At 51.6% G+C, this 24,669-nt stretch overlaps 6 protein-coding genes across 6 annotated transcripts; 2 read left to right on the plus strand and 4 right to left on the minus strand.

Moving 5' to 3' along the window:
* Positions 1-175: 175 nt before the first annotated feature.
* Positions 176-3,477, minus strand: CC1G_12761 (hypothetical protein; the record flags this gene model as incomplete). The annotated part of the gene is made up of 5 exons (XM_001840232.2): positions 176-1,275; positions 1,310-1,697; positions 1,751-3,013; positions 3,079-3,212; positions 3,273-3,477. 5 exons carry the CDS (start codon positions 3,475-3,477, stop codon positions 176-178), a joined length of 3,090 nt encoding a protein of 1,029 aa, XP_001840284.2.
* Positions 3,478-4,068: 591 nt separating this feature from the next.
* CC1G_14332 (prolidase) lies at positions 4,069-7,068 on the minus strand (the record flags this gene model as incomplete). The annotated part of the gene is made up of 11 exons (XM_002911290.1): positions 4,069-4,148; positions 4,255-4,402; positions 4,600-4,683; positions 5,002-5,126; positions 5,306-5,423; positions 5,599-5,753; positions 5,879-6,015; positions 6,073-6,364; positions 6,421-6,850; positions 6,925-6,992; positions 7,047-7,068. The coding sequence occupies 11 exons, from the start codon at positions 7,066-7,068 to the stop codon at positions 4,069-4,071; spliced, it is 1,659 nt and encodes a 552-aa protein (XP_002911336.1).
* A 5,635-nt stretch (positions 7,069-12,703) lies between these two features.
* Positions 12,704-13,636, plus strand: CC1G_13217 (hypothetical protein; the record flags this gene model as incomplete). The annotated part of the gene is made up of 1 exon (XM_001840237.1): positions 12,704-13,636. One exon carries the CDS (start codon positions 12,704-12,706, stop codon positions 13,634-13,636), a length of 933 nt encoding a protein of 310 aa, XP_001840289.1.
* A 6,191-nt stretch (positions 13,637-19,827) lies between these two features.
* On the minus strand, positions 19,828-20,989 carry CC1G_13469 (hypothetical protein; the record flags this gene model as incomplete). Its single annotated transcript, XM_001841588.2, has 4 exons — positions 19,828-20,186; positions 20,247-20,535; positions 20,695-20,902; positions 20,979-20,989. 4 exons carry the CDS (start codon positions 20,987-20,989, stop codon positions 19,828-19,830), a joined length of 867 nt encoding a protein of 288 aa, XP_001841640.2.
* A 1,678-nt stretch (positions 20,990-22,667) lies between these two features.
* Positions 22,668-23,358, plus strand: CC1G_09042 (hypothetical protein; the record flags this gene model as incomplete). The annotated part of the gene is made up of 5 exons (XM_001838362.2): positions 22,668-22,709; positions 22,848-22,869; positions 22,941-22,961; positions 23,037-23,091; positions 23,187-23,358. 5 exons carry the CDS (start codon positions 22,668-22,670, stop codon positions 23,356-23,358), a joined length of 312 nt encoding a protein of 103 aa, XP_001838414.2.
* A 738-nt stretch (positions 23,359-24,096) lies between these two features.
* Positions 24,097-24,384, minus strand: CC1G_14333 (hypothetical protein; the record flags this gene model as incomplete). The annotated part of the gene is made up of 2 exons (XM_002911291.1): positions 24,097-24,304; positions 24,362-24,384. 2 exons carry the CDS (start codon positions 24,382-24,384, stop codon positions 24,097-24,099), a joined length of 231 nt encoding a protein of 76 aa, XP_002911337.1.
* Between the last annotated feature and the right edge of the window lie 285 nt (positions 24,385-24,669).

Raw genomic sequence — 24,669 nt, forward strand, 5'->3', positions numbered from 1 at the left:
TAGGTAAATATTGGTATGTGCGTAGTAGATAGAGTTCGTGGTGGGTGTGACTAAGAGAAGTTGTGGAAATAAAAACAAAAAAGGGTAGAAATACAGAGAGATAACCCGAAATAATTGAACAGCTTGAGAATCCCATTCCATTCATTTGTGGAGGTAGTCGGAATTCAGACGGTCGTTACCCGGACCCTCCCTTCTCCCCTCCAGACAGCTTCCCAGCCAACGAAGTAGGCAGACGGCCAGTACCACCACCGCCGTTCCGAAGTTCCTTCAGCCACTTACTCCCGCTAGGCAGCGGAGGCGGGACGTCATCATCCTCATTATCCCCATCCCGACCGAATTTAGCCCATGAGTCCCGTTGGGAAGCTTTGAAGTTGGGTATGAGCCGGAATGTGGGTACGGCTGGTGAGGATGCGTAGCGTTTGTGGGTTCTTTTGCGGGGTGCTGGTACTGGTACTGGTGCGTTGAGGTTGGGGTTGGCGTTTGTGTTTTCTTCTTGGTTCCCGTTTAGATTGGTGGGTAGAGGTGGTTCTTCAAAGTTGACGGCATCGCCCGAGGTGGTACGCGACCGTGTACGCGTACGGGTGTGTGCGTGTCGAGGGGTGGGAGGAGCGGAGAGGCGGAGGCTGCAGATTCGTTCGAGGGCTGCGGGTCTGGAGGGTGCGTCAGGTTCTGCTGCTACCTCGTTGAGTGTACCCTCTACCCGAGATTTCGATTCGGTTAATGAGTTGTTATTGTTGTTGTTGTGCAGGGTGGTTATCGTAGGTGGTCGATCACCGTGGAAAGTTGTGGACCGTGCGCGGCCTGGTTCAGTGGAACGAGAGAGGGTGATGTCGTCTTTCGAGGGGAAGGGGATTTGGGCCTCGGAAGTGGAGGTGGAAGTAGAGCTCGTGGGATGGGGTGTTCGTGGAAATGGAATCCCCTGCGCCTCCGTCTGACCAGCCTGAGCATTTTGACCAGGTTGGGAGACGGAGACGGGTGTGGGCATCGACAACCGGATAGGCGAAAAGTCGAGAGAGGGGAGGTGTTGGGTGTCGCTTAAAGTCATACTAGTAGCTCCTCTCACTTGCTCGTGGCCGGGTTTTACCTCATCCACCTTCAAATTGATTTCCGACTCTGGAGAGGCAGCGTCCCCTTCCGATGATAGCCTGGGTATTTCGGGTAAGACAGGCGGCAACTCTGGCACTTCGGGAACCTCTGGGATAGCCTCCTCGAATCGGCCTGCCATGCGCCCTCGAAGTTTGGAGGGATCGAGTGAGAGCCGGGAGAGCATCGTGCCTAGAGATTTGGAGGAGGTTGGTTTTAGTGTTACGGGTCTCGAGGAGGGCTTGGCTGTCGTTCGCGATGAGGAGGATTTCGCGGTTGAAGAGGAGGGCTTGAGCGTTGTAGGACGCCGTAAGCGCGTCGTTGTTGTCATTGTTGTAGTAGTAGTAGCTGGGCTGCGTGGTGTGAGTGGACTTGATGGTCGGATTGGGCGAGCGAGTCGGGTTCGGGCTCGGGTCGTTGTTGGACTTGAGACCTTTCGGTCGCGCTGTTTGGAGAGGCGGTTTTTGATCGCTAGAGTGTGTTTGGAGGGGGTTTGAGAGGTGGTTGGCGATGAGGATGAGGATGGAGAGGAGGGTTGGGACGGAAGGGTATCGTTGGAGGGAGGGTGGTTGGTTGAGGTTGAAGGGAGTTGGGTTTGTGAAGATGATCTGGATCTGGAATGCGATTTGGGAGCTTTGGCTTGCAACTCGCGCGCCTTGGGGGCAACGCTACTGATTCGACGTGGTGCGCCGAGCCCGATTGGGAATCTTTGAGCGAGGGCGTCGTAGTCGAAGTCGAGGGTGCTGGTGTTGGTGGGTGGTTTCCATGCCGAGGCAGAGGTTGAGGCTGTAGCGGTCGTATTGCTGGAGGACAATTCGGATGATTTCCTCTCAGGGAATGGCTGCTTCGAGTCTTGTAGTGAGTCCTGAGTTTGAACCTGAGGTTGCATTTCTTCTGAGCGGGATGATCTTTCGGGTGCTGACGACGAAGACTTAGAGATGTGGGACTCGGCGTGCGAGTGCGGTCGGGAGATTGGGTGGTATGACGCGAAGGGGTCGGCGTCGATGAAGAAGGGCTGGTAGTCGATTATGGAGGAGATTAGTTTCCCTCCGGCATCCGAGTTGGCCCAGAGTGTGGATGGTAGCTCGTTCGTCGATTCTTGGCCTAGTATACCCCAAGCACCTCCTCCTCGTGCTCCCGGGGTGTCTTCTTCCCCCGGCAGCCTTCTCGTTCCTGCTCTCCCCACCACACTTCGAGCCCCTTCCCGTCCCGCGACGCTACGTCCAACGACTCCTCCACGTCCTATGACCTCGGCACCCGCCACTCCCTCAGATGGGGGAGACACCATACCAGCGACAACCTCCTCCCAATCCCAGTCGACAGTTGGGCTGAACGCGATAGCGTAACGTCGGGGGTCTGCGTGAATCCCGAGGGGGTTGGAGGAGGTTGAGCGGCGCGGGAGCAGCAGTGGAGAGTCTGGAGGTGGGACAGAAGCCGAGGATGCAGCTGCTGTCGCGGTTGTGGTCGTCGATGAGTGGTTCGAAGGGTGTGTGGTGGACGGTTCTGTTGGGACAGAAATTGTGGGTGTGGGTGCCTCCGTATTGTCAGGAAGCGTGAGACTGGCTGTGAGGTTCGAGTCGTCGTTTTGGGATTCTGGAGCTTGGGTGATAGGATTTGGAGGGATGGAAGGAGAGGATGGGGTGGACGGGTCGACGAAGGAGTCTTGGCTGTAGACGCTCGCTAGGGAGATGCCTGACGCTAGGTCGTCGAAGATGTATTGGTCGTCGAACTGGGTGTGGTGCGTCGAATCCTCAACGGTACCGTGCATTGCACCCTCAAAAGCATTCCCGTCCTCGTCCCTTTCTACCACAGTAGCGACCTTCTCAGCTCCGAGATGTTGAACGGCTGAAGGTGTAGACGCTGAACCAGACGCGGCGCTGAGCGTCCATAGTGAAGTGTCGGAGGATGTGGACGAGTATCCTGAGGAGAGCTGTAGCCGTTGGCTATTTAACATCCATACTTGTGACAACGTGAATGCAGATAGGCGGTACTCACCTCGCCGTAGCTCCCCACACCTGGCCCCAAGTCGGTTTGGATCCGGAAGAGGATGCTTCGGGAGTTGACGAGTGGGGCGAGCGAGATGCTGAGTGAGAGCCGTTGGGCTGTGGGGCGGGTTATGCCTTTGGTGCCTGCGAATGCGAGTGAGGTCCGGTTGAATGAAGGGTGGTTATGTTGGATGTAGAGCGCACCTGTTGGTTGAGCGGTTGTGTAGATTGGTATTGTACGCAGCGTGCCGCTGTGTTTCTGGGGTGGGCCGGTTGGTTCCTGGGATAGTTTGGGGGGTACATTTGGCGGTGGTGGTGGGCTTGAGCTGTGCGGGTTTGCGCTGTGTGGATTGGGGAGGGGCTTGTATTCGGCATTATCCCCCGAATTCGAAACTGGATGAGGAGGCATGGCGTTCGTCGTCCGTCGTTCGGTTCTTAGCGCTCAGCGCTCCAGGACGTGAAGTCAATAACCCTCAGCGACGGAGCGGGAGATTTCAGATAGACTAAGGTGGAGGTCCGGGGCCAAGTCGTTTACCGCACCCACTCGACGTATCAAGTTTCGGTTTTCGTGATATCAGCCATGAGGACGGCGCTGGCTGATGTCCCGGTGCGCCCACGATGGGAGGCTGCTGGTTGATACATCAATTGCATGGATGGCTGAGGCTAGCGTGACGGTGTGTGATGCTGATGGATTGGGATCAAGTGAGGTCGGGGAGCGCCCAAGAGCGTCTGGCTTGATGGTGATTCTGATGGGAACATTCCGAGGCGCTGAACCAAAGACGGAACGAGGAATTGGGGCTTCGAGTTGGTGGAATAGATGAATGGCATATGAGTGTAAGTAAGTGTATATGTAGTGGTACATCCGGTGAGATACTTCTTAAACTACGAGTCCGATGTTAGCTCTTTGATTGATTACCTTTTCGTTCCTTCCTCCAGGTGCGCCTTCAAGCTTCATCGTCAATCACGCACCGGTCCTCCTCCCTTCGTTCTTTCAGACACCTTAGAGCTCCCCAGCGCAGACACTCTCAACCCACTCCCTGTCGCTTCGAACGGTCGTAAGGTTCTCGTATCCTTTACCATCTGCAATCCCATTGTCAGTACCATCCTCTTACCCACCAAAAACCCATCCAGCAAACAAAACAAGAGATAGCAAACGAAAGGGACGCTTAACGAAAGAGACGCTTACCTTCACCAGCCTCCTTGATAACGATCACATCTTCGATCCGGATGCCTCCGACGGGTTGGTACAAGGCGAGGATGGACGTGTTGAGGTGCGGTGAAGAGAGGATTGGGGCGAGGAGGTGGGGGGAGAAGTAGATTCCTGGCTCGACGGTCTGTTGGTGGGTGGTGGGTCGGTTAGGGAGGAAGTGGTGTTGTAGGGCGTCGTGTTGGGAGTGTGGTGGGGCGAATAAGACAGGGACAAAGTCAAGACGCGCAAGGGGAAGTAAAAGAGAAGCAATGGAAGAGGAAAGCAGTCGAGGAATCAATCAGCCAGCCACCCTTGGACAAACGAAAAGACGAATGTACGCACCACAACCATTCCTTCCTCGAGTGGGAGACGGAGTCGAAGGTAGGTATAGCAGCTTTCATGGCCGATAACGTTGCCGTTTGCGTCCTGTGTCCGATGAATAGTTGCACAGGTGTAACGGTATACGGCGCGGGTATCGGTGGGATGACGAGGTGTCGTGAACGGATATGACGTGGTGGTGAATATCGTCGGCGTCGTTGGTACGCAGTCCAACCCACGCGCAAGCGTCGTCAGGTAGTCGGGGTGGAATCGTAATCCGAGACAACAACGAAAAGGGATCGAACAAATTGTCAAGTTGGAACCACCCGTCGAGTTATGTTTGAATTGACCACAAAGGAATATGATAAAGTCATGGTAAGTTCTCCTCCCATCTCCTCCAATCCACTATGAATTAATACTACGCACCTTGGGAATTGTGTCATTCTTGTCAGGCTTGGACGCACTGGGTACGTCGTGCACGTCGAGCCCGAGGCTGTGGCCTACGCCGTGCGGGAAGAAAGCAGCGGAGATTCCGGAGGCGAGGATTGATTCTGGGGAGTGGGTGTGTGGGTCTGGATGGATGGATGAGTGGGATTTGAGGTTGATGGGATTGAAGTTGAGGGTTGGGGATTGAAAGCCAGGTTGGAGGATAGGATGAATACAAAGAGATACGAGAAAGATAAGGACAAGCGGTTAGAAAAGGCACTCAGAATAGAATGGAGAGACGCACCTTCGTCGGTGGGACTCTTGAAGATTCCCAGTCGCTGGAACCCGCGGATGAGGACTTGGTGGCAGATGAGTTGGATGGTGTCCCAGTGGGCTCCGGGTTGGATCGCGTCGAGGGAGGCCTGGTGAGGGAGTTAGAATTGCATTCGCGTTATCCACAGAGGAAGAGAAAAATGGCCGAGGGGCGACGGGGAATAAAAAACGACGACATGGCGACGAAATGTCCGGAAGCCCGAATTCGAAAGGACGAGATTCACACGATCTAATGCACCGACGGAAAAGGGATTTTGCGCTCACCTTTTGCATCTCCAGAACGAGCTCGTAGATTTCACCTGCTTCTTTGGTGAATTTACCGCCGTTGCCGACTGGCATTGTGCGAGTGATGTCGGATGCGTAGCAGGTATGCTCGCAGCCTGCGTCGATGAGGAGGACTTGGGGGTTAAGTTCCTTGTCTGTGGGTGTGGGTTGCGTTGTTCACGAGGGTGCAGAGGGTGAGGGGTAGGGGAGGTCAGAGAGGGAGGAGAAGCGAGGGAGTGAGGTTAATAGACGAATGCAGCGTGCTGGAGAAGGAACGCACCTGTGAGCTGACCACGGTTGAGGTGGTCGTGTGGTTTGATTGGGCCCCATGCGAACGCCTTGTCGTTGCAGCAGTAGTGGAGTGTTGAGGCTCGAGTTGAAGCTGCGACGATAGGTGGGTAGGCTTGGTGGTTTGATCTGCCAACCAAAGAATAATGAGAGAACGAGTAAGGAACGAGTAATAATTAGACGCACCCTTCTCGACGGCACGAAGCGACAAAGATGGCCTCTGCCTCGCCTTCCGTCTCGATCAACCACTCGCTGGGCAAGAGAGGTCGCTCGGACACTCCGACTTCCTTGTCCCTCTTCAGGTTCTCCTCGCGTTGGCGTTGGATTTCACCACGGACGGCGGCGCCGAGGACGCGCATGACGACTTCGTGGGCGCGGGAGCTGATGGCGTTTGCTTGTCGGATGAGAGAGATTTCGTGTTCGTCCTTTGTGAGACGGGCGCGGTGGAGGGCGGGGAGGAGGTAGGCGTCGGTAATGCCTAAATGACTCATTAGTCTACTTATCCAGTCCACCAAGGTTGACGAGAGGACGCACCAATGGAATCATCAGCTGCGGTCAAGATTACCTTGGTGTACTCCGAGGGGAGGAGTGGGAACAAAGGTGAGTTGGCGGGGAGAGTGTGGAAGAGGGCTTCGGGTTGTTGTTGGATGATAGAGGAGAGGAGGGTTGGGAGGGACGAGGGGTGCTCGATGGTCGTTGCGTCGTGGGTTCCTTTGGCTTCCTCCAGTGAAGGAGGCGGGACGCTCCACATTATGTCGGCCAACTCGGCTTTGGGAATGAACAGGTGCAGAGAGGCTTCAGCTTCATTGGAGGCCGGGGGTTGGTGGTAGGTCGCGATGAGGAGGGAAGAAGGGACATGGCATCCTGTGAGGTAGTAAAAGTTGGATTCTTGACGGAAGATGAGTTCGCGGTCGGTGTCGTTTCGGAATTCGGTTACGCCGCCAGCCATGAACATCACCTGGGGCTACAGAACGGATCGTTAGCTTTTGAACGACGGTTTGGAGGGCAGTGGAAGAAAATAGGAAAAATTGAACACACCTTGTGACGCTCGTTGGGAGGCAAGAGCTTGACGAGCTCCTTGAACGTTTTGAGGACATGTTGGCGGGCTGTTGCATGTTAATTTTTGTAATCAAGGTTAGTGTAGGGAGAGCAAGACCCACCTGGGTACACTGAGGACGACATCGTGGTGGTGAAGAGATAAGATCCTTATTGTCCCCGATCAATTTTGGCCCGCGGGAAGATCCCTTTTTTAGGCTGCCTTTTGATGTTGATTGACAGGGGCAGCCTAGACCGGTGACCGATCGCTCTATGAGCGATAAAGCTCTCTAGAGCGACCGGTATAGCTGGGTTTGAAATGGGGGGGGGCGCTCCATCACGGATACGCCCGGTTTCTTATTTTACCTAAATAGGATAGATACCAAATCGAAACACCGACGATTTTGCAAAAATAGAAACCTGGCGCGCCTTTTTTTTTCACGCGCCTTTTCGTCTTCCGCTATACCACCCCTCAGGCTTCCTCAGGGCTGCTGAGCACCTATGGCGCTCGTATATGGCCCCCTTGAACTAGGGGACCATTTACAGGTCCTGAGGAAAGCTGATATCACATATCTGTTAAATCTTATAGCGCTAATCGGACATGATGTGGTCTCGAGGCTCCCAGCGGAATGGCTCGACAACCTGCCTAACGACAATGACGACCGAACTATATGCTATCAGGCAGTGCTGATTTCATGGTCTGTAACAGGAAATATCGTTCCTAGGGTCTGTTAGAAACCGCGCCAGCAACTCGCGATAAACCAACTGAGCCAAAAAGGCCGCTATCACCGGTTAAGGTGATAGGTTGCTGGCACTATATATAGAGCTGATCATGTCAGGTATTGGTCGCCTACTGTCGAACGGAAGACGGATAGACGGATAAACGGATATGGGACGGACGGATTGACAGGCCCCTGACAGTACCCCCCTGTTAAGCACCGAGCCCTCGAGGTGACGTGATGACGACTTCTTACTAGGTTTCCCAGGCCTAGCCACGTCTTGCCCCCAGAACCCGCGATCAGATATACATAATAGCCCCCAGAACTCGAACACGTCCTGTCAGCCGAGGCCCCCGGGCCCTAACAAGCACAAACAAACCGGTTTCCCAAGCCGGAAAGTATTGCACCTGCCCAGGGTTTGAACCTGCGACCTAATGTAACCGGTGATACTGTTAGAAACCGCGCCAGCAACTCGCGATAAACCAACTGAGCCAAAAAGGCCGCTATCACCGGTTAAAGGTGATAGGTTGCTGGCACTATATATAGAGCTGATCATGTCAGGTATTGGTCGCCTACTGTCGAACGGAAGACGGATAGACGGATAAACGGATATGGGACGGACGGATTGACAGGCCCCTGACAGTACTTGCAGCTCAAGCATGATCACCCTCTCGCTGGTCACTTCGGTCGCAACAAAACGATCGAATTGGTTAGACGTGACTATGTTTGGCCTAAACTGCGTTCGTTTGTCGCAGACTACGTCAATTCTTGCACGACTTGTCGCCGTACGAAGACTCCTCGCCACAAGCCTTATGGTCTCTTGAAGCAGCTACCCATTCCCCTCCGTCCTTGGGAATCCGTCTCCATGGATCTCGTCGAGCAACTTCCTTCCTCTGGTGGTTTCACAGACATCCTCGTCATCGTTGATCGCCTGTCCTAAGCAAGCTATCTTCATCCCCACAGACCAACATCTCACGTCTGCGGAGCTTGCACGCCTTTTCGTCATCCACGTCTTCTCCAAGCACGGCGTCCCTTCGAACGTGACGTCTGATCGTGGTTCAGAGTTCGTCTCCCACTTTTTCCGTGCTTTGGGCGAAGCCTTGGACATGAAGCTTCACTTCACCTCAGGTTATCACCCTGAAGGCGACGGACAGACCGAACGAGTTAACCAGACTTTGGAGCAGTACCTTCGGGCGTATTGTTCTTACCAGCAGGATGATTGGCATCGACTCCTTCCCCTCGCCGAATTCGCTTACAACAACGCGCCTTCAGCTACCACTGGTGTCTCGCCTTTCTTCGCAAACAAGGGTTACCATCCAAGTCTTAACATCCACCCTGAACGCGACTTAGCCAGTTCCGCCCGCGCAAGAATTTGCAGTCGACCTCGCCTCGTTGCACGAGTACCTTCGGGAATCTATCGCTCGCCGCACAGAAGTCTTATCAGCTATACGCCGAATCGCAAACGTCTAGCACCCCCAGACTTCAAAGTCGGTGATCGCGTCTTCGTCAAAGCTGCTTTCTTCCGAACCACCCGACCTACCAAGAAGTTGTCTGAACGATATCTCGGTCCTTACGAGATTATTGCTCAGGTTGGCACCCACTCCTTCACCCTTCGACTTCCAGACTCCATGCGTTCCGTTCACCCCGTCTTCCACGTCTCGATGCTCGAACCCCATCACGAGTCTCAGATTCCTCTTCGTCACGAGCCTCCTCCACCTCCGGTAGAGGTAGACGGCGAATTGGAGTATGAGATTGCCGAAATCCTAGACTCGAAAGTGGATCGTCGTAGACGCGCCTGCAAGCTTCTCTATGAAGTACGCTGGTTAGGCTACGAGAACACAGACGAAGAACGCTCCTGGCTCCTTGCTACCCGAGTTGAGCCATGCCAGGGGAGTTAGTCGAAGACTTCCATCGTCGATATCCCGACAAGCCTGGACCCGAGTGGTGACCCGTCCGCCCTTCGCCTTGTTGTCTCGACTTCTCATTTTTTCCTTCGACATTCATTTTCTTTTCTTTCACATTCCTATGCTTCAATTTCTCTTCGACATCGACTTCACCTTTGGCCTCGAGGGCTCGGCCGTAACAGGGGGGTACTGTCAGGGCTCGTGCACTTAGCAGAACTCTGATATACACTCGCGCTTTCCCTAGACTCGGCTTAGACTTCGACACTTCGACTTCACATCCCGACGTCTCGACTTTCGCTTCCAGCCATACTCGAACCCTCGACTTCCCCAACGTCTTCAGCCGCACCGCCACCTAGACTCCGGTCGTGTCAATGTCTACTGATCTAGACTTCACCGGATCACGGCAAGACGCGCGACTCGGCTCCTTCCGTGATCTCGGATCCTCCGGAAGCCTAGTGGACTTTAGGCGCGCGCTTGGTATTTCGAAGCCTTCGACTCTGTATTGTTCTTTGGAAGTATGTTCCCTTTTTAGACGTATTCGTTCTTTGTTGTTGTCCGAAGTTCCCTCGTACGTCATATCTCGTTGTAGTGGACCACTTACGCTGGAACGTGTCGGCCGGATTTACGTCTCCCCGAAGGTTTTCTAGACAGGGCTTGTAGACTTCGCTCATCCAGTGCGCAGCTGTGGTCGGTGGCCATTCCATCGACATCCCGACCAAGTGAACCACGAAACAGTCGATGAACGAGCATCGCTTGTTATCGGTAGCACACTGTGTGCAACCTCGGCACTGAGGGTCAGCTATACACGACTCTGGATCGTTGACGCATTTCGGATTATCACATGGCTTTAATCGGTCAATTCCGAGTTCGTGAAGGCCAGACCGTGCACTCACATTGGGACTGTTTTGACAAAAGCGAAAGATACCCTGCGTATCAGCTTCAGCCAGCAGTGCGATGTCCACCGGGGTAGTAAAGAGCGATTCGGACATGGTAGGATGGAAACAGGTCATTACAACGGCCTTGCAGCAGGGTTTTAACAAATCGATTCTGGCTCATTCAAAACTCGAGTTAATTCGACAGTAGAGATTATAATCGGCTGTCAGAATGGCTTCATCTCTGTTTCCTTTTACTCTCTTTCTTGTCCGCTCCACCCCACTTCCCCGGAAATCTCGGCCCCGGTTTGAGGCGCATGAATTCACAACGCCGATTGGCTCTGGAACATTGCCTCCCTGAGTGTCAATCAAAGTCAATGGAGGAGATGAAAAGCAACACACTCGCATGGATCATCGTCACGCCTGCCCCTTCTTCCAATACACCTTTTCCCCGTCAACCTGCACCCAATGCACGAAGCTTTGTTGGTCTCGAAAAGTCTCGCTTTGAACCTGTCGGTTACAGAGGCAGACTCTTTGTACACTGAGGCATCGGGGTCGCATTCCATGCGATCTATTGGGCTGTCGACTAGCATGGCATCAACCATGATTGTGTCGCTGTTGGTGGTATCCATTGTTTCTGAAGTGACTTGAGGCGAGCCCGTTCGATGTTGAGAGTGTTTGCCTGAGTCGACGTTCATGTTTGGCTTGAAGGATTTGGATAACGGCATTATCGTTGGTGCTTTATATCGGTCAAGCGTCCAATAGACTGCCGAAACTTTTTCCGTACTTGTTCAGGCCAACTATTAGGCTTTGTTGAAGTACCGTACCTTCGCAGATGCTACACAGCGGTTTTTTAAAAGTTACTTTACTTTCAGGTGCCACGCGAAACTTGAACTCGGCTGCAATCCAAGGTTATATGGTTATTGGTTACGGTAATGTTATGGTTCCGAAACTTAGACGGCCATTGTAGGTCTGCGAGGGTATAAAAGGAAGAGAGACTTTGTGCGGTGCTGAAAATACCTCCTTTAAACCAAGGACGATGCAAACCGGAATTGTTTTCAAGCCTGGTATCGAGTCTGATCTACTCCAGTGTAGTGAGTAACATCGTGCGATGGCATGCTTTTCCATGAACTATCCCATGGTACAGGTATCAGATATAATCAATATACGACGGATGGGATGCAAATCAAAGAATTCTCTATTCGGCGGCTGAACACTTATTATCGTTTCGTTGCGATGGTCAATGACAGAGAAGCGAAGGCGTTATGCAAAGACCCGACTCAGTTAATCTTCTCACTCCCGGTTCGCGACTTCGTTGATAGCTTCAGGTATCTCCTCTTAAAGGATTTGAGGCAGCTTGCATCATCCCATTCATTACCTTTCCGTAATATCACTATGGAGACTCTTCGAGCAGAGTTTTGTAGCCATTCGTGCTCAGTCGAATGCTCCCAGCTCTCCACGTTCCATTTAAAAGAACTTCCGCGTCCTCGATGGAATGTGGAATCAAGATTCGTTGTCTCTCACGCCGGCTCCTTCATTGAACAGATTCCTCGGATCGATAGAGCCCTGGTTCCGTCAACCATACCTACAGTTCCTCCAGCCGTCACTGAACCACATACTGTGGCTTCAGACGAGCACTTGCGTGTGATGTCTGATCTCGACATGGAGAAGATCGTTTCGGAATGGCAGGATGTCATGTCGCCTTATCGCTTTATGCGAAGCCCGTGTGCAGTGTGCTCTAAGTTGATTCCCAATTCAGAGCTGGTTATACTTGATCCTACTGAAATTGATCTCGAGATACTCGTCAATCCTTACCTTCCCGATGATGTTTACCCCGTTGATTATAATCTTGTAGCCTACAAAGGTGCCATTCTTTGTGCTAGAGGATTGGAGAACCCTCGCGAGCTCGGGAAATTCCGTGCTTGCAAAGCTTGCGCGAATGACCTATCCAAGGGGCTGATGCCCAAGCTAGCTCTTGCCAATTGGCTCTACTACGGTCGGTCTCGATTACCAGAGGATGTTCGTCGCGCTTTCGAGCAATCTACGATTTTCGAGCGGGCGATGATAGCTAGGGTCAGAGGGAATGGGATTTGTTGTCGCTTTATCGAACGTGATGAAGAAGACGAAGAGGAAGGTGTGCCGAAGGATCGACGTCGGAAGCGATCAAGACATGTGCGAGGCAACATCATGATGGCTCCTCTTGATGTTCCTCCAAATGCATGACAGCCTCCCTCCTTCCCATACAGAGATAGCTGACACTTTATGCATTGTGTTTATTTCTCAAACAATGCCGACTCGAGCTACGATTGAAAGCTTTAAACCCGTTCTCGTACGGAAGAGTAGAGTCAAGCTTCTCTTGAAGTTCCTGCTCGCCAATAATCCCCATTATCGGCGAGTTCCAGGATTTATGGGCTATAGTGCAGACCGGCTCAACGCTTTGTTCGAGGGACATAATGATGAAGGCGTTCCTAAAGCGGTTCACTTCGGGTTCCTTCCGTTCAATGAAGGAATTGACGCGGCGATTTCGTCCTATGTAGCTGGGTTGGACACGGCCTTTGAAGAGGATAGTAGCGAAATTCTCATGGAGAATACTGGTTACACAACAGGGGACCATACAGCCAAAAGTTATCGGCACATGCAAACTGATGCTGTAAATAGATGTCTTTCAGGAAAGCCCTTCCTATCTTCGCGTTCGGGTGCTCGCCCTATCCCAGATTTCGGGAACCCGTATATGCTATCTTGGATGTTCCCGCATTTGGATCCTTGGGGGTTGGGAGGGTTCTATCACCCACTTCGCACACGCTACGTGAGCATGGAAGAACAACTGTCGCATCTGCTTCAAAGGGAAGATTCTACTTTCGAAAAAGATCCCGAATTTGCTTTCGTTTTCTACAACGTGTTGCGTAAGAAGATGGTGAACACATCCATCCGATTTCGAGCCCCTGTGGCAACATATTCACGCATAGTCCGGGATATCCTGGATATCGATCGCCAGGTACTCACTTCACTGATTGAAAAGTTCAGAGTCATGCCGTGGTACAAACCAGAAATACCGGCTGAAAAACAGGTCCTCAGAGTGATGGCCTCGATCTCCCCTGTAGCCCGCCACGTTCCGGGGACAGTAGCTCAAAAGGTCATGATGAGAAACGAGATAAGAGGTGTCATCACACAACAGGGGCCCTCCTACTTTAATTTGTTACAATCAATCCATCGGACGTAGATAACCCTATCGTTCGTATCCTTGCAGGGCGGTGTGAAACTCCGTCTCAGGTTAACGAGCTATTGTACGACCATTCGAAAGATCGTGGTGCGATTGCAGTGGCTCATCCAGTGGCATGTGTTCAATTTTTCGATGCGATGATACGCCAATTGTAAAACATTGTTCTGCGTTGCGGGAGGGACGAGCCGGGAGTGTATGGGATATGTGACGCGTACTACGGTACGGTCGAGGCTCAAGGAAGGGGTACTTTACATTGCCATATGCTCGTTTGGCTACGAGGTCATCCGAGCCCCCGTATCTGTCGCGAAGAGCGAACACTAAACCAAAGACCAGTGATGCGGAGCAGATAAGAGCGGCGAGTGAGATAAGAGCGATGAGCGACGAATGCAGATGAAGGCTGAAGCGATGTATTGACGAAGAGGTCAAGCTGAGGAAATACAGAGCAGACTACCTAGCTTATATACCTATTCTACTGTCTACATAGCCGCAGTGAGTCAGAATGACGAACAAATGGTGAAACATCGAAGAACAATAAGAAAGGTCATGAGGCTGCGCGAAGGCTGCGCGAAGAACAAGAATGAAACAATAATGGAACAAGAAGGTGTCAGAGTGTGTCAGAAGGCAGTGCGTAACAATAAGGACGATAGAGTAGGGCAAAGGGCAATGCGAGGCAGTGTTCCATGAGTGAAAGAGTCCATAGAGGGAATAAGGAGGCAAAGGAGTAAAGGAAAGTGGAACGATAAGATGCGAAACGGATTAGATAAGATAAGATGAAAAATAGGGGCTATACCGGCTGTTCACGACATTACCCCCCTTCTAAGCCTCATCGTCCTCGATGACCAACGGTAGGCGGCGTCCCAGTTCCCAGTCAAAGTCGGTAGGCGGGGCGTCGGTGAAATTCTCGAGTGGGCGCCATGGGAGAGAGCTGAAGATGGTGGCGGAAATTCGGCGTGGTGCAGAAGGGTGTCGCTGGTGGAACTCCTTCACGATCTCGGGCGCGTGCTCCAAGTTCTCCTCCGGTTCCCAAGTGTCGTCCGTCGACCCATAGCCCTTCCAACTAACCAAGTACTCCAGTTTGCGATTCTTCCCTCGACCTCTCCAACGACTGTCCAAGATGTCGTGAACCTCGTACTCAAGCTCTCCCTCCAGTTCGACGGGCTCAGGCGGAGGTGGCAAAATGCCGTTGACATCATTGCCTTTCCAGGGGGAGAGCTTGTCGACGTGGAACACAGGGTGAATGCGGGAGAGGGACGGGGGAAGCTCGAGGCGGTAGTCGAGGTCGCCGACGCGTTCGATAACCTTGTACGGACCGAGTTGGAGATCACCGAGTTTGCGAGTCGGTACCTTGATCTGGATATCCTTAGCACTAAGCCAGACGTAGTCGCCGGGTTGGAATTGGTGAGCGGAGCGTTTGCCGGATTCGTATGCGTCTTTTCTGTTGGGCCTTTTCGAGTCGAAGAGCTGCCTCGGCGTCCTTCCTGACTTTCTTGGAGGTGCTGGACTCGTTCGTCGACAGGGCGGAGGTCAGTGCGCTTGCCGATAGGGATGTTGAAGTGGGGGAATATAGCCGTAGAGGACCTCGAAGGGGGAGCGATTGTGAGCAGAGTGGACACGGGAGTTGATCACGAACTCAGCCATTGGAAGATGCCTATCCCAGTCATCTTGACGACGACTGACGTAGAGCCGGAGATATTTCTCGACTTCTTGATTAGCGCGTTCAGTCTGTCCATTGGCTTGGGGATGATATGCCGTCGTGAGGTTGGACTCGATGCCGAGACGTTTGAGCAGGGTGCGCATAACCTTGGAGGGCGAACTGGGGACCGCGATCACTGATGAATCGGAGTGGGAGGCCGTGTAGACGGAAGACTTCTCGATAGTAGATGTCGGCGACGCCTTCAGTGGTGATGTCAGAGGTACAGGGAAGGGCGTGGAGAACCTTGCTGTAGTGATCCGTGAAAACGATAATGGCGTCGTGTCCGTGGGCCTCTGGAAGCTGTGTGATGAGATCGACTCCTACAGATTCCCAAGGACCTTCGGGAACGTCGAGCGGCTGAGTCGAGGCGCGAGGGTGTTGGGCATGCTTCTTCCGGGCACAGGTGTCGCATCCCTCTACGTACTTCTTGACAAAGGCACGCATCGTGGGCCACCAGTACTGTCGTTCGACACGTTCAAGGGTTCCGTGGACGCCGGGGTGACCAGAAGTGGGATCGTCGTGACACTGCTTGAGGACATCGCGACGGAGCTCGTCATCCGGAGGAACGTAGACGCGACCCTTGTAATAGACCAATCCGTTTTCCTCTTCCCATTCAGCGAGGCCGTTAGTGAGACGGCGGGGACCTGTCTTCCGGAGTTGGGCGAGACCATCGAGCACCTGCGACTCCCGAGCACTGGCTTGGCGGAGGCGATCTTCAAGAGGGTTGACGACCATACTAGAGGCGGCGAGCTTGGCGAACATTTCGGGTTTAAGGACGATCTGTTGCTTGTTGTCCTCCGCGTACAAATTAAACAGCTATGACGCGATTAAGTTGTAGTGGTATAGGTTCGATAAACGAGTAATGGGAATGGTATTGGTAGACGTTTTGGGTGAATACATGAGATAAGGAGACCTTGTAGCTTTAAGTCCCTTTAGTGCATACGGAGAGGCACATAGCGCCTTCCTGTTGCCTTTCCACAAACCATAGTTCTGTACCTAGTACAACCGTCTCGAAAGCTGGTCGTACCTTTCCGATATCTTTCACGCAATCAATCAACTCGAGGATCAACATAGTCTCCTCAACTCTGTGAAGCCATGGTATATGTTCCCCTGGGCAGATAGAAAGCTTCTCGAGCTTGGGGAATGTCGAAGGGCTCTTTGCTATCCCTTTGATAATCGGCTGTTAGGTGCGCAGTGTCATTTCACTGTACGCCTCTGCATGTATCGGACTCACGACTACAAGTGGTATCGTCTGAAATATTGTTAGATGAACGATATTCATAGCTGTTTTGGATAGACGAGAGAACACCCTGGGGAAAAATTTGTAATCCCTGACCGTCGACTTCAAGCAGAGTGTAAGCGTCTTGAGGGCAGCCCAATTGTTCGGGGCTCGTTGACGTGGGGGAATATAAGCCTCGGTGAAATATTCAACCACCTCGTCCATCCAGTACTTAGTGAGAGGTCGTTTCACGGTTATATGTTCGATGAGTCGGCAACATGCTATTCGTAACCAATGCGGGCTGCAGTCCAAAGTGATCGTCTTGAGATTTGGCATAATTATAGGTGCTTTCCTTGGATGGTGCCTACAGAATATTTTTCCTTTATCCTTCTGGAACAATCTGGTAATCCTCAGCACAAGCCAATCGTGGTCGAGAAAAATGTGAACGTGGGCCAGTCCCGCACACCCGCACAAATAGGCCAGGAATGGGGAACGGCACTAGTGAGCTAGCGCGTCTTTTGAGGTGCCACCGTCACCTGACGTGCCTAAACCTCGAAGCAGAAATGCAGAAGCACGCGTGATCGGATAATATTTATTAAAAGTCAGCGTTGATCAAGAAGACATCTTTGGCGTGTTGGGACGTTAATGTCGCGCGTTCAGAATTTCGGGATTGGCAAAGAGGGTATTGTAGACAACACAACCGTTGATGTTTTACGCGCCCGTAATTCCCTCAATCACAATCGAGCTCAGGGAAAGGACGTCGACTGGGAACCCAGTTGTGGAATTCTCCTTGTTTACTTGCGGCTGTGGTCAGGGAGGCCACCAGGATGAGCCCGCGGGTGCGGGGACCTGCATTGGGAGAATGCTGAAAATAGGATCCCGTTTCGATGGTTTCCTTGCGATTTCTAGGGCTGTTTTCCTCCTCTTATGATAGCCTAAATCTTCCAAAAGTTCGATGCCCATGGACTACGCTAGAACAGAACGGGTCATTGGAACAGGACATCAGATGCGAGCAACAGTATTGTTTTCACGGGCGGAGAGGATTTCACTACTAGCTGTGCAAGGCATCGAATCCCAGGATCTCAGTCGATCTGAGATTATCTGAGATTATTGTTACCTGACCAGAACCCTCAGATTGTGCATCAATCGAGATCTATGTTCCTATGTTAGTATGGATACGTTCACGCTATGTACCCTGCGCGCTCGAATCCAATACATTCCAGAAGCCCAAAGCAAAGATAAAGTCAAGGTTGTTACTGATGCATGAGAAGGTAGGCCGCAAGTTTTTCTACTGCTACACAGTTAAAGCGACACGTGCATTGGATTTTAAATACTCAAGTGGAACGCACTTCTGTTCCACCAGACCCCGTACAGTTCCTTCTCAGAGCAGCGAGCCTATGGCTTGAGAGTCAGTTGCATCTACTGCCAAGATGGAACAGTGGACTATTGTGATCCTTGGAAACGCTGGCGTAGGTAAATCCTCCTTGGTTATGAGGGTAAGTCCGGCGCCTTGAAAAGCCTACAAATCCAATTAAAGTTCTTACCAGGAATTACTCAACCGATTCTCTGGTCAGTTCACAAGCCTGCTCAAAAAGACGGGTCCTGACAAGTCTTGATAGATGTATGTGAACAAGAGTGAAGGGTTACACGTTCTGACGAATACCAGAGCTACGACGCTACAATCGAGAGTACCTTTTGCGAAAGAGTTGCTGTAGACGGAAGGGGGTGCCTGATAGAAGTCCTGGATTGTTCTGGAGCCGGTAAGGTACTCTGTTGCGTACATCATATTTTCTGCTGACCACTTTTTAGATTGCTACAAAACGGTTCGCGATCAAGCCGTGAAGTGAGTGTGCCCGTCTCGAGATTTGCAAGGCATGTCGGCCTTATTCCTTCAGGGCAGGACAAGCGTTCGTCCTCGTCTATTCCATTACCTCAAAGGAGTCCTTTGAAAGCCTTTGGGTCCAATGGCCGGAGGTTTGTATTCGTCAGGGTAGCTGGCCATGCCACGCGGTCCTCGTTGGTACTAAATGTGACTCGAACCAAAGAGAGGTCACGACTGCTGAAGGTCAAAATATGGCGAAAGTTTTCGGTTTCGAATTCTTTGAAGTTTCGTCGAAGACGTCTATAGGGGGTCCTCAAGCACTCGCGTCAGTAGTGCGTTCTTTAAGAGAACGCCATGGTATCGAGCTATCAATATCTGATTCATCGAAAACCCAACTTGCTTCACGTCACTCGCTGTTTAATTGCTGCCTTGTAATGTAACGTCCTGAGCGATTCTCTGTATTTGGTAACGAGTACGAAAGAAATAGAAGTCCTTCTTGGTTTTTATAAGCATCCAGAGTTTCCCGCCGCGAACCGAGGCCAGTTCATATGCAACACTTTTGGGACACGATAAGATACCGGTGAACGGGCATCGTTTCTGTTTGGGGGGCTCTGGTCCGACAACGTCCATCGGAGGTTCATGTCAGAGACTAACGTGCCATCGGGAATGAGATTTTCCTCTTCTACCATTGCAATTTGAGGGAGCTGTGACAATCGGTAGTGAAGCTTGATTTCTTCGAGTGGAGGACCAACCCCGAGAACTTGGTTGACCAGCTTATGGGCCCTGGTTTCAGCCGATGTAAGCTTAAGGCGGTGTTCGATCCGGAGGTTCTCATCTGAAGATTGTAATTAAGCGATTATAAATAGACACTTGGAGCTGATTTCACTTACTTTGCGACGATAGGCGCGCGCCCCACGATGACGGGAGTAAAGACGCGTATACGAAAGAACTCCCGGAAACTCCAGGATCTCTGACAAGACTTAGCGCAATGGTCTCCGATGGCTGCTGTGGGGCAAATGCATCCACGAACGTGAAAGTCGACGAGGAATCCAAAGCCCAAGGGGTTTGTATATGAATCCAACGCTCTATGCACGGGTTACTAATCGCCAAGACGAGGTATTGAAACGTGCCCACCCTGGTTGTCTTGGTCTACACGGGGAAATTGAACTACGATAGGGTCAAGCGACGTGGAAGGACCTAATAGTAACTTCGGTGGGGCTTGCATATGGTCCATAACCACAATGGAGAAGTGAACATCCAGTACAGGACCACAGGATTTCCAGTCAGAGGCCAGAGGTGGGCCATTATACTGTGAAACGGTGTTTTGAACAAGGGCCTGGGGCTCTATCGTCCCATTCGTGATGAGGCGCCTTACTGTGGAGAGTGCAGGGAACGGGTTAGCAATGGAAAGATAAAATGGATGCTCTTGCCTTTCTCGGATGTGCGAGGGTTCTCCTTCAAGTACTGAAGGCGACTTGATATTTGTTGTGGCAAGACGCGAGTATCGTTGACGCGGTAGATGTACTCCGATAAGAAACGGTTTCTAAGCCAAAAACGTCTGCTCTTAGCATGCTCGTGCGCTTCGGTGGTAAAGTGCTGGTGGAACTGTAGAGGTTGAGCTCGTTGAAGAGTTTGCGCCCCTCAGGCGTGGAAAGGTCGATAGGGTCGACGCCAGTAAGCTGGGACGCGACGATGCCCTCGTCCTTCGGAAACTTCTTGACCGAGGAAGTGGTCGAGGCAGCTTTACCTCTACCCGACGAAGTCCTCTTGGAGCCAGAAGGACCTGCCTCAGCGTTGGACGCAGCCTTCGCAGAGCCTGTAAATTGAACAGAAGAGGGTTTCGAAACTGAGACCTGACAAGAAAGAAGGTGCTTACCAGCAGGACGAAGGGTCACGATATTACGAGCAGCCTTAACCAAGGCAGCGGACTCGCCAGGCGTATGCGGATTCTCGACTGCCTTTCGTTTACCCAGTGCCTTAGCACTAGGAACCGAAGCGCCATCGTTACCTTTCTGCTTCTTAGGGTCGGCTTCTTCCTGTGAGTCGTTGATGAACTCCGCTGATTTCGGTTTGCGTTTAGGCGCGCGCTTGTTGGGTGATCCGTAAGACGAAGCGTCCTTGCCCGTGTTTTGCGAAGTACGACGAAAGCGAGGAGTACCGGGTGACTAGAAAAGCGCAAGGCGAAGATTAGCAAAACATCCGAGACAGGAGAAGGAGTTGGCGCGTACGAAACAGATGGCTGGATTGGGGATTTCACCAACCGCGTATCCGTCTCGTCCGATCGCCAACGACCTCGAGGGCGGGGGAGAAAACGGCCAACGTACCGTTTTACCGCTGCGAGGAGAAACAGTGACTGCGGGACTGGGTGGCATAGTAGCGGTGACAGGAACGATGCGCGCTATAACTTCGTCATCAGGGATCACGAACCAATCAGGGTTAGGCTCTTGGTCTAAAGCAGCCAAACGGCGATGGAGACGGGAAATTGCCATTAGCAAAGGCAAACCATCGTCATCCGCGTCCTGAACCTGTTCGCTAAGTGAGACCAGACCTAGGCAAACCCAGTTAGCTTGAGTCGGTTAATAAAGCAAGCAGAAGAAAGCGGACTTACCAAATCCGCATGATGAGTGTTGAGATGACCACGAAGCTCGCGAGTGAGTCTCTGGCTGATCACTACCGAAGGACGATAGAGAACCGGGAGTAGCAACATGTACAATGCTGCCAGACCTGGTATAAGCTGGAAAAGTTGCACAAGGAGGGGAGTAGAGTCCGGTGGAGGAGTCATGTCGAACACGGGATTCTGAGAAGTGTTTATCCTTCGACGCAGCACCTTTAATACCTCTAAGACTCGCTTTGCACCGTTCCATGGCTCTGCTTCTCATTTCTAAAAACACTTCGATGCGAAATGAAAACATTCTTGGCTCAGAACACGCGCTAGGGTATACCAAGAGACCACTCATACTTGTTTCGAACAAATTTGGCAAACAATCGAGGTGTTGAAGTGTGTACACGTAAAAGGTGTCGAGAATTGCCTATTGGGGAACATTGTGTTTAAATATCCATCGGTGATCTGAGATCCAAGCTTTCGATTGAGCATGATCTATACCTGTGATCGTGGTGTGCCTGACAGATTTTTTTCGCGATTCTTTCAAAGCTCTTGAGGGCTCCTCAATTCTAAAAGTTCAGTTCGAGTTCAGTTCGCAACGAGTTCAATTGATGTGACGTCGGGATCAATGAGGTCCTCATCAAGTAGTACCTCCAGCCAAGAGCCCGAAGATCGTTCTGAGTTCTTGCGTTGGACAGACAAATCGGTGGTCTTTGCTCAATATTTCTCGTCTTCCTGGAAGTGAATATACTGAACACAAGTCTAATCTACTTTTTAAAGCCGCATCTCAATGCTTTCGATGAGATACGATTGCTTTCTGGTTACGCTGGTGTTTGCAGGAATGACCTTAGTCCATTGACAAGCGTGGAAAGGCCATCAATTGAACTCGTTGCGAACTGAACTCGAACTGAACTTTTAGAATTGAGGAGCCCTTTGAAAGAAGTTCGAGCGCCGCCCACTTTGAGAGCTTTCGATTGAGCATGATCTATACCTGTGATCGTGGTGTGCCTGACAGATTTTTTTTCGCGATTCTTTCAAAGCTCTTGAAAGAAGTTCGAGCGCCGCCCACTTTGAGTCCGTTGCAAAAATTGCACAAGTCGGTGTTTTCCGAAATTAAGGAAGAATGCCAGGCACATGAGGCAAGGAACCAGGCGACTGGGACAGTCGATTTCTAGTCGGGGAAGCGTGCGCGAGGTGTATCAGGATGAAAATTCCTGCCAGCATCAGGGCACCATGTCAAGTAAAGTTGAAAGCGGCTCCCCCCGTCCTTATCGGCGGGCATGTGCAGTCTTCTCTGATGTATTGGGGGTTGGTATTCTCATGTTTTCACTCGTGTGCAAGCAAAACATACAGATTTTCTTGTGAATTCGAGAATTTCCAAGGTCTTAGCCTCTCAAGACTCAAAGTACAAACACGGGCAATTTGGGGCGCTTTGGTATGGTTCAGAAACGGTTGTCTTGAAGTAAACTTTTAAGTGTACACTAGTATATCGACATTTAGGCCCTCTCACAACCTCTCACACCTATTAGTCAATGGAGAATGGATGGCATATAGCCTGTCGCAAACGAAACTCAGTTTTTACCCTATGTTTGGGGAGAAAAACCACGACATTCTACTTGTCGCTGCACTCAACTACATCGCACTCGAATCGGCTCTCCCGCCCTTACGCAAACCGATTCCCACCGTCAACTTAAAATGAAGGTCCCGCCAAGGTCCCGCTCAGATTCGAATCAATCTGTATTTTCTGCAATTTCAACTTCACAGAATTGCACGTAGCCTTCAAAGGATCCCTCCACCGGCTCCGCTGGTCCCCAAAGTGACTGCCTGCTATTTGTGAGGGGCTGAATATCTCGGTATAACTGCCTCATCCCGTAGCAAATGTTTCAATCAAATGGAGGTAAGGTAATCATTACGTCTCAATAAGCGTCTGAATAGCTTGTCTGAAGGGCATGGTATGCGCCTGACTAGAAAAGACTACCGAAGTAACGAGTGCGCATCACCCTAAGTGGAACGTGTTAGTAGTACGCGTTCTACTTAAAGAAGCTTTAAAACCTCCGTGCTTAGACGGTTACGGCGCGCGAGTCACCCGTGGACCTGAGTACTTATGGATGGACTTCAGGTTAGCTTCTGAGTCGTAGTTGTCGTGCTAAGGAAAGGTCTTTAAACAATCCACATAGCGAGCGTCTAAGTGTAATCATTAACCGTGCACTCTAGCCTTCGTGCTACCCTACCAGCTGGTCTGACTTGGTTTCTGTCGCAACATCGCCTACGCGCGCATCCTACCGCCATGGAAACATTCAATTGGGACAAGGTTCAAGGTGTGAATACCAGCACGCGTCGCACAGGGCAAGGCAAACCTTCCCCTTTCGGGTGTGAGCGCTTGTAGTCGGCTTGATGGCCGATGACGGAGGCTGTCGTATGGTGAGGGTCGTGGAAGGGTGAAATGGGTATGAGGGAGCGTGGGAGGGACCGTGAACAAAGCGTCTGCAACGATAATAGTCTAGAGGCACTACGATAGATATTGTTCAGGAGGTGATTGGGCATTTATTAGGGACGCAGCGTACTAGGTAGGGTATCAATGCCACAAAATGTGTCGTAGGTGACGGATTATTATGAATATAAAAGTTTTCAGAGTGTGAGGAAGCGAAATGTAGTGTGGAAGTGCGACTGCTAAAAGGCTTATTCTCCCAGGCCTTTTGCCCGGAAGTCATACTTAGTACTGATAGTCCGAGTTTGGGTGTCATGTCTCTTTCTACGTGGTTCGGTCTACCAGCCAAGGTGCACAGTGTCCAGGCATGCCCGGAGGGCCATTACTTTAAATAAATGTAACCTTATCCCCAGCCCAGCTTTGGTAGTACCGCACCGAGGTGAACCGCAGCTTCCGAATTACCGAATTCAATAAGGAATCTCTAACCGTGGACACGAAGGCGTCTGGCCATGGCTCGGATGGATGGATGGGATGGATAGACGGAACGGCACGAATTCGGAAGTGCTGTACATGCAAGGGCTGTACATCGGAGAAGTGGTCTGCGGAGAAGGGTTGAACGCTGACGTCTGGGGTCGACATGTGGGGTCGTCGACGTCTGGGGTGCTACACCTACTACTTAGACTCCTCCAAGACCCCTCAACTAGAGACTTTTCCAAGACCCCTCTTTTGTACTCCGGTCTCCCCCCGAGAGTCTTGACTCTTGAGTGACGTGCCCAGCCTCAGGATGTGGAAGAGATTGTAAGTACTTAAGCCTGTCTCTGATGCTTTTCGGGGTCTTGGAACGCGGAGAATGCGGAGAAGAAGGGTCGTGGTGGATAAGTACCTATCGTCCATCAAGTCTAGTCTATGGAGAGTTAGGTATACATCAAGTCAAGTCTATGTAGAGTAAGTATGCACATACGACCGTCCAGCGCTCGCGCCCATCGCCCCCACAGACGCTGGCGAGTCGCGGGTCAGGAAGAGGTATGACGCCAAGCCTACCCCGGAACCTCGGCACCCTCTTCCGATCACGTCACATCGGCACGATCCGAAGATCATGTATGGCATGACGAGAATGGCATGACGTCCGCCCCAAAGCCCCCTGCTTGGATTGGGTTCCTCTTGCCGGCTTGGACTTCTCCGTTCGAACTTCGGTTCTGATATTCTTGGTTCGCTCCTGATATTCTTGGAAGGAGGGGGATCCTTGGAATCTTGGCTCTGCACCGCAAT

The sequence above is a fragment of the Coprinopsis cinerea genome, assembly GCF_000182895.1.
Source record: "Coprinopsis cinerea okayama7#130 chromosome 4 map unlocalized cont3.4, whole genome shotgun sequence".
NCBI lineage: Eukaryota > Fungi > Basidiomycota > Agaricomycetes > Agaricales > Psathyrellaceae > Coprinopsis > Coprinopsis cinerea.